The sequence below is a fragment of the Eimeria tenella genome, genomic scaffold, assembly GCF_000499545.2.
Source record: "Eimeria tenella Houghton genomic scaffold, Eth_scaff293, whole genome shotgun sequence".
NCBI lineage: Eukaryota > Apicomplexa > Conoidasida > Eucoccidiorida > Eimeriidae > Eimeria > Eimeria tenella.
In genome coordinates, this window is record NW_013544253.1 from 700 (window position 1) to 9,559 (window position 8,860).

Consider the following 8,860-nt stretch of genomic DNA (forward strand, 5'->3'; position numbering starts at 1 on the left):
CAAAAAGAGCGTGGGACTCGCGACTTGTGCCCCTATTGTGTGCATAAAAGCCTGAAATACACTTTTAAAAAAGAAAATATAATTATTAGGAACTACTGCCCCTTAAGAAGAAGAAACAAAAGAAATCTCAACCCCGAGATCAGCTGCGAGTGTACACCTCAGCCTACCGGCTGAGGTGTACATACACCCGAAGCGAGACGCCTGGAGCCCTCAATTAAAACCAAAAGACTTTTAAAATAAATTCGTTTATTTAATTCTTTTCAACAGACGAAATGGCTATCTTGACTGCCTGAGCTCAGGGACGCCTATCCCAGGAGCGGGGGGTCACCTGCCCGCTCCCCCCTTAGGGTTTAGGGTTTAGGGTTTAGGGTTTAGGGTTTAGGGTTTCAGGGCTCTTTCTATTTTTATCGTTTATTCCTCAAAGACACTCAAGTTGAACGCTTTTCTCCCCCTTTTCCGGCCTAGCTCTCTGCTCCGCTGCCTGCCGCAGCACGGCGAGGGTTTAGGGTTTAGGGTTTAGGGTTTAGGGTTTGTGGCCACCCCATTTTTAAGGTTTTAAGATAACCCTTTTGGTCCTTTTCTATACACTTCTGCGGTTAATAAAAAGCCCCCCGACTCTTCTCAGGTTGGCCTGCTGCGAAGGCAATACGTTTAAGGTTTATTAACAAGGGTTTAGGTTTTAGGGTTTAGGGTTTAGGGTTTAGGGTTTAAGGTTTGCGCGTATGTACTATGAGGGACCCTCCAAACAGCCGCCTTGCCAGCTGCATCTGGCGACCTCTGGTGGCTGTAGCTGTTGCTGGCGCTCTCTGTGCTGCTGCTGCTGAGCAGCAGCAGCAGCAGCAGCAGCACGTGGCAGCAGGTGAGGGGCGACTTCTAGCGCCTGTTGCTATGGTTCGTTTGCTTTTGCCGCTGCTTCTATTGCTGCTCTCCCGGTGAACTGCTGCTGCATCTGCTGCGGGCTTGCTGTTGCTCCTGTTGCTGCTGCTGCTGCTGCTTCAGGGCCGGCGGCAACGCTTCTGGGGTCCCTGCAAGCAGGTCCTCTATTTCTCCGGGGCCCCCTGCAGCAGCAGCAGCAGCAGAAGGGTGCTGCTGCTGCAGGCCTCGTGCCAGCAGCAGGAAGGGCCCTGCAGCTCCCGCTGCTGCAGTCTGTCTTTGGCAGCAGCAAATCTCCTCTGGGCTTTATTTCCGAAGCAATTCAAAAAGCCCCCACGCCGAAGGCAGAAGACCTTACAGGGATCCTCAGCGGCTTCTCAGCAGACGAGTCCCTGCAGCAGCAGCAGCAACAGCAGCAGCAGCAGCAGCAGCAGCAGCCGCCGCCGCAGCAGCAGCAGCAGGCAGAGCAGCTGAACCCGCAGCAACAGCAGCTCCTGGAGCACCTGCTGCTGCGGCCTGCTCCGGATAGAGCACCAGCGCTGCAGCCAGCAGCAGCAGCGCCAGTTGCAGCAGCAGCTGCTGCAGCAGGGCCCACTCCAGCAGCACCACTCATCGGGGCAAAAGCAACAGCAGCTCCAAATGCAGCAGCAACACTTTTCTTCGGAGCTCCGCTGCTGCCGCTACAGCAGGTAGATCCAAAGCAGCAGCAGCAGCAGCAGCCGCAGCAGAAGCCGCCGCAGCTGCAGCAACTGCCTTTTCAGCAGCAGCAGGTGCTGCCGCTGCAGCAAGAGCACTCACAACAGCAGCAGCAGCAGCAGCAGCAAGAGCAGCCACAGCAGATGCAGAAAGAGGAGCGGCAGCAGCTTCAGCAGCAGCAGCAGCAGGAAGAGCCGCAGCAGCAGCTGCCAATTGCGCAGCAACAGTGGCTACAGCAGCAGCTGCAGCAGGGACAGCCCCAGCAGCTGCTTCCTGGGCAACTGCAACCACAGCAGCAACAGTTGCAGCAAGAGCAGCCGCAGCAGCAGCAGCAGTCGGAGCAGCAGCAGCAGCAAATCGGGCAACCTGAGACACCAGAAATTATAGCTGGAGACGCTGCAGCAGCACAAGGCAGCGCTCTGCCGAACTCAGAAGCAGCAGCTACTGCTGCTGCTGCAGCTGCTGCTGCAGTTGCAGCAGAAGCAGCAGCAGTACCACTGCCACCGTACGGACCGCCGCAGCCACAGGAGGTGCAGCAGCAGCAGCAGCCTCTGCAAGAAGACCCGCAGCAGCCACAGCAGCAACAGATGGCCTCGCAGCAGCAAGACCTGTTGCTGCAGCCTTTCCCTGAGATACCCTTGGAGCAGCTGCAGCCAGAGTACCAGCAGCAGCAGCCGCAGCAGCAGCAGCAGCAGGAAGCACAGCAACCCCTCCAGCAGATGCTGCAGCAGCTGCCACCGCAGGTGCAGCAGCTACCGCTACAGCAGCCGATGCAGCAGCAGCAGCAACAGCAACAGCTGCCTCAGCTGCAGCAGCCCCCACAACCGTTGGAACAGCCGCTGCAGCAGCCACAGCTGGACTTGGGGCAGCCATCGCTGCATCAGCAACCACTGCAGCAGCAGCTGTTGCAGCAGACACTGCAGCAAGAAGGGACTCTACTGCAGCAACTGCCGCAGCAAGAGGCCCCTGCACTACTTCCAATAGCGCAGCAAACGCTGCAACAAGTGCATCAGGAGCAGCAGCCACTGCAGCAAATGCAGCAGCAGCAGCAGCAGCAGCAGCAGCAGCAGGTCTTGTCCTCATTGCAGCAATCCGCACAGCAGCAGCATTTACAGCAGCAGCCACTGCAGCAGCACCCACTGCAGCAGGAGACCCTCCAACAACCACCGCCGCCGCAGCAGCAGCCACTGCAGAGGCAGCCACTGCAGCAGCAGCCGCTGCAGCAGCAACCGCTGCAGCAGCAGCCACTGCAGCAGGATATCCTCCAGCAACCACCGCCGCCGATGCAGCAGCCGCTGCAGCAGCAGCCACTGCAGGAGCAACTACTGCAGCAGCAGCCATTGCAGCAGCAGCCGCTGCAGCAAGAATTTCCCCTGCAGCAGCAACCGGTGCAGCAGCAGCCGCTGCAGCAGCAACCGCTGCAGCAGCAGCCACTGCAGCAGGAGAGCCTCCAGCAACCACCGCCGCCGATGCAGCAGCCGCTGCAGCAGCAGCCACTGCAGGAGCAACTACTGCAGCAGCAGCCATTGCAGCAGCAGCCGCTGCAGCAAGAATTTCCCCTGCAGCAGCAACCGGTGCAGCAGCAGCCGCTGCAGCAGCAACCGCTGCAGCAGCAGCCACTGCAGCAGGATATCCTCCAGCAACCACCGCCGCCGATGCAGCAGCCGCTGCAGCAGCAGCCACTGCAGGAGCAACTACTGCAGCAGCAGCCATTGCAGCAGCAGCCGCTGCAGCAAGAATTTCCCCTGCAGCAGCAACCGGTGCAGCAGCAGCCGCTGCAGCAAGAATTTCCCCTGCAGCAGCAACCGGTGCAGCAGCAGCCGCTGCAGCAAGAATTTCCCCTGCAGCAGCAACCGGTGCAGCAGCAGCTGCCGCAGCAAGAATTTCCCCTGCAGCAGCAGCAGCTGCAGCAGCAGCAGCTGGAGCCACAGCCAGGCTACCAACGGCAAGACGCCTTGCCACCCAAGCCTTGGGAGCAGCAACCCCTAGAACAGCTCCCGCTGCAGCAGCAGCAGCTGCAGCAGCAGCCGTTGCAGCAGCAGCCACTGCAGCAGCCACTGCAGCCGCAGCCGTTGCAGCAGCAGCCGTTGCAGCAGCAGTCGTTGCAGCAGCAGCCGCTGCAACAGCAGTCGAGCTACCAGACAGAAGAGCAGCTCCAGCAGCAGCTGCAGCAACTGCAGGAGCAGCAGCAGCTGCTTCTTCAGCAGCTGCAGCAGCAGCAGGCTCACCAGCTGCGTCCGGAGCAGCCGCTTGGTTTGGAGCAGCAGCCGGGATGGTCGCAGCAGCAGCAGCTGCTGCCGCTGCAGCAGCAGGAACTCAAAAGCACAGAGAGTTTTGCTGCAGAGGCCCCTGAGCTGCTGTCTTCTTATCTCGAGGGGGCCCCCCTAAAGCATGTGCCTTTGCATGCGCCTGGGGCTGTGCCGCCGCCGCTGCAGCAGCAGCAGCAGCAGCAGGGGCTGCTGCAGCCGGACGCGCTCTCTGCTGCGGCGGAGTGGCATTCTCAGCAGCAGCAGCAGCAGCAGGCCGGCTGGTCCCCCCACAGCCTACAGCAGCAGCTAGTGCAGCAGCACCTGCAGCGGATCGGTGAGGACCTGCAGCCCCCGCTGTCGCCGCCGCTGCCGTCTGCTGCGGAAGCAGCAGCAGCAGACGCCGCAGCAGCAGCAGCGGCGAACGCAGCAGCAGCAAACGCAGCAGCAGCAGCAGGGGGCCCCGCAGGCCTGCTGCGGGGGCCCCTCGCCGCCATAGAAAACACTGTGAACCAACTGGGGCCCCTCGTGGGCCTCCCGGGCCTTTCTTCGGGGGCCCCCGAAGCAGCAACGCGCAGCACGGAGTCCGTGGGGGCCCTCCTGGGGGCCCCCCTGGGGGGCCCCCTGGGGGGCCCCCTGGGGGCCCCCCTCGCCGGACTTGCTGCGGGGGACCTGCTGGCTGCACCCAACCTCATCGCAGGGGCCTCCAACTTTGCTGCTGCAACGGGAAAGATTGCTGACGCGGGAAACAGCTTTATGAATTCTTTGCCAATGGAACAAATGATAGAAGCAGCAAAACATGTGCAGCAGGAAGGACTCAAGGCCCAGCTCGGGGTCGATCTCGAAGACCCCAGTGCGGCCGCACCCTAAACCCTAAACCCTAAACCCTAAACCCTAAACCCTAAACCCTAAACCCTGACCTGAAACCCTACTCTCTGTACCCTAAACCCTAAGCCCTAAACCCTAAACACTAAACCCTAAACCCTAGACCCGAAACCCTAAACCCTAAACCCTAGACCCGAAACCCTAAACCCTAAACCCTGAGGCCTAAACGCTAAGGCCTAAACCCTAAACCCTAAACCCTAAACCCTCGGGCTGCGCGGCGCGCGGGTGTTTGCTGCAGAGCTGCAGCCGTCGGTGCGCTGCGCTGCTGCTGGCCTCAGCTGCTGCGTCCCAGCAGCAGCAGCACCAAAAGATTGGAAGCAAAAACCCTTAACCCTAAATGGGGCCCCCGAGTCCCAGCGGCACTGCCGCACGCACTTCGTGCCCATGCAAAACGCCCTCTGCGCCACCACCACCTACGAGGCACGGCCTAGGGTTTAGGGTTTAGGGTTTAGGATTTAGGGTTTAGGGTTTAGGGTTTAGGGTTTAGGGTTTGGGGGGACGGGGCGAGGGGGGCTCTGGAGGGGTTCTGCGCAGCGCGCAGGGGTCCTCGGGGTCAAAAGTGGCCTGAAGAGGTTAAGCGTTAGGGTTTAGGGTTTAGGGTTTAGGGTTTAGGGTTTAGGGTTTGCGTTCAGGGGAAAGACACGTGTGGATTGAGCAAGACGGAGACGCACGAGTACGAGGTGTACAGACACACGATCCCCATGCGCAACAAGGGCCAGAAGGCGATATGTGAGTGTCGGCGACAGAAAGCAGCAGCAGCAGCAGCAGCAGCAGCAGCAGGGGGGGAGGAAGCAGCAGACGCTGCAGCAGGAGCCATTGAGGGTTTCGCAGCGTGGGAAGTTTCCAAAAAACAGAAGCAGCAAAAAAAAGAAATTGAAGGAAATAATATTAAAATGGCTCAGGGTTTAGGAGCAACTTTGAAAATAGCGCAGCTGCTGCGCGAAAAGGCCCCTGAGGCCCAGCAGCTGCTGCAGCAGCTGCAGCAGCAGCCCGCAGCAGCAGCAGCAGCAGCGCCTGCCGCCTCCCTCAGCGCCCCCGGCCCCCAGATCTTCCTGCCCGCCGCTGCAGCGAGCTTCCCTGCTGCTCCAGCAGGCCTTCCTGCTGCTGCAGCAGGCCTTCCGGCTGCTGCAGCAGGCCTTCCCGCTGCTGCAGCAGGACTTCCCGCTGCTGCAGCAGGACTTCCTGCTGCTGCAGCAGGGGCCCCCTCGCTGATGCTTCCAATGTCCGCGCAGGGCATGTCTGCAGCAGCAGCAGCACCACCGCCACCCCTGGCCGCAGCACCCTTAGCAGCAGCACCTCTAGCTGCAGCACCAGCAGCAGCAGCAGCAATGACAGCAGCACCAGCAGCAGCAGCAGCACAGTTCGGCTCTCCCGTTGCACCTGCGGGGCTGCTGCCGCAAGGCGTTGTCTTTGGGGCTTCAGCAGGAGACACTCATTTTGAGGCTGCAGTAAGCCCGCTGCAGCAGCAGCAGCAGCAAGACCTTGCGCAGCAGCACCTGCTGCAGCAGCAGCTCGTCAGCCAGCAGCTGCTGCAGCAGCAACAGCTACAGCAGCAACAGCTGCAGCAGCAGCAACTGCAGCAGCAGCACCTACTACCTCCCCAAGATAACCTTGCAGCTTTTGCTGCTCCTCCCGCGATGCAGCAGTACCAGCCAAGCTTCTCGCAGCAGCAAGGCCTGTTGCAGCAACCGGATCTGCTGCAGCAGCAGCCGCTGCAGCAGCAGCCGTTCACTCCACCACTGCCGCAGCAGCAGCTGCTGCAGCAGCAGCCCCTGCCGCAGCAGCAATTCGTAGACCCCCTGCAGCAGCAAAAGCAGCAGCAGCAGCCCTTCCAAACGCAGTATCAGCTCTTTACCACTCCCCAGCAGGCCCAGCAGCATCAGGAGCTAGCTTTGCAGCAAGTGCAGCAGCAGCCTGTTGCACTGCAGCAGCAGCAGCAGCCTCCCGCACAGCAGCAGCAGCAGCCTGTGCTGCCTCTCCTTGGGGGCCTCGGGAGCATTAACCCGGCCCAGGCCTCAGATGTGGCTTCGCGTGCTGCTGCTGCAGTTGGCGCCTTCATGCGGGGCGGCAGCAGCAGCAGCAGCAGCAGCAGCAGCAAAAAGAATGTGGACTGGGTAGACAGAATTGCAGATAAGCTGCTGCAGGAAGGAAACAAAACACCCGCCGGTGCTGCAGTCAATAGGGCCTTCGATGACTTCCTTGCTGTGGCGCAGCGGGCCTAAGCAGCAGCAGCAGCAGCAGCAGCAGCAGCAGCAGTAGCAGCAGCAGCGGCTGCTGCTTTGACAGCAGCAGCAGCAGCAGAAACAGCAGCAGTAAGGGTTGCTGCTTTGATGCCAGCAGCAAGAACAAAGAGGCCAACTACAGTAGCAGCAGCAGGTTGCAGCAACGGCAGCAGCAGCCAAAGCAGCTTGTAGAAGGCACTTCGCCTTGGCAGCAGCAGCAGCAGCAGCAGCAGCTTTGGCCGTTGGAGGTGCAGCAGCCGGGTGTCTGTCTCTCTGCAGGAGCAAAGAAGACTGGACATAGAATCTGACCGGCAAACCCTGAATCTCAAACCCTAAACCCTAAACCCTAAACCCTGGAGGGTCCTCATCGCAGCTGCTTCCAAGAGCTCCCAGGCCTCTCACACAAAGGTTTCTTTAGGTTTGAATCAAAAACAGAATAAGGGCTAATTTTTTATTTCCTGGCTGGCTAGCTAGCTAGCCACGGGAAGGCTAGCTAGCTAGCCAAGGCAGGACTAGCCAGCTAGCTAGCCACGGCAGGGCTAGCTAGCTAGCTAGTGCGTGCGTTGGCTAGCTAGCTAGCCGGGGGCTACATAGCTAGCTATTCACGGGTTCGCCAGCTAGCTGGCGCGTGGGTTGGCTAGCTAGCTAGCCACGGGCTAGCTAGCTAGCCCGTGGCTAGCTAGCTAGCTAGCCAACCTCCATAGAACTCCCGAAGAGCGGCAGCAGCGCTAGCTAGCAGGAGCGAGCTAGCGCTGCGGGGCCCCGGCCAGCTAGCTAGCTAGCTGCTAGCTAGCTAGCTAGCTAGCTGCTGGTTAGCTTCTGGCTAGCTGGCTGCCAGCCTGTGGCTAGCTGGCTGCTAGCTGGTGCCGCGTAGACCTGCCAGGTGGCTAGCTTACAGTTAGCTGGTAGCTAGCTGGTAGCTAGCTGGTAGCTAGCTGGTAACTAGCTGGTAGCTAGCTGCCGCAGCTTGCTGCCAGCAAACTGGAAGCTAGCTAGCTAGCAGTTATTTTGGAAGGGGCAGCTTGTGATGCTGCACCCAACGGACTGCTGAAAGCTTTATGCGTTTCTTTAGATGAGCTTTAACTAAACCCTAAACCCTAAACCCTAAATCCTAAACTTAAAACCCTAAACCCTAATGCGTAGACCCTAAACCCTGGTATCTAAACCCTAAACCCTAATGCTTTGCTTGACCCCCAGCGCTTTGCCATTCCTCGGCTTTTCCCCTTTTTATTTTTCTCTATTTTTATTTATTTATCTTAATTTATATTTTTAATTTTTATTTATTTAATTTACCCTTCTTTGGAAAACGAAACTGCGGACTTTCCGGTGTACGTACACCCCTAATGTGCTGCAGTGTACATACACCCCAGAGAGCAGCAGGTGTGTATACACACCAGATGCTGTTAGGTGTCTGCAAGCAGCAGCAGCAGCAGCAACAGCAGCAGCAGCAGCAAAGAGGAAGCCGCTGCTGGGGCCCTGAAACGGACTCTGAAGCAGCAACGTCCCAGGCTCAGAGGGGCCTAAACCCTAAACCCTAAACCCTAAAACCTAAACCCTAAACCCTAAACTTGTGGATCTGAGGCCCTCACGCAAAGGCGGAGATAACGGAGGCAGCAGCACCCCTTATCCTCTTCGGAATTTTGCAGCAGCGGCTGCTGCTCAGCAGCAGCAGCAGCCAAGCAGTGGCAGCAGCCGAGCAGCAGCAACAGCCAAGCAGCAGCAGCAGCCGACCAGCAGCAGCAGCCGAACAGCAGCAGCAGCCGTCAATGCAGCTGTCGCAGTGCCAATGGTTTCCACAGCATCCCCTACTGCAGCAGCTTTAGCAGCAGCGATTGGTGCTGCTGCAGCAGTCAAATCAGCAGGCCTGGCAGCAGCAGGCAACAGGCAGCAGCAGCAACAGCAGCAGCAGAAGCCCCAGCCGCTGCTGCTCCCGCGGTG

General features: G+C 59.3%; 1 protein-coding gene across 1 annotated transcript; it reads left to right on the forward strand.

The window, feature by feature from the left end:
* Positions 1 to 729: 729 nt before the first annotated feature.
* Positions 730 to 6,922, forward strand: ETH_00016365 (uncharacterized protein; the record flags this gene model as incomplete). Its single annotated transcript, XM_013379419.1, has 4 exons — positions 730 to 859; positions 1,000 to 4,668; positions 4,939 to 5,120; positions 5,333 to 6,922. The coding sequence occupies 4 exons, from the start codon at positions 730 to 732 to the stop codon at positions 6,920 to 6,922; spliced, it is 5,571 nt and encodes a 1,856-aa protein (XP_013234873.1).
* Between the last annotated feature and the right edge of the window lie 1,938 nt (positions 6,923 to 8,860).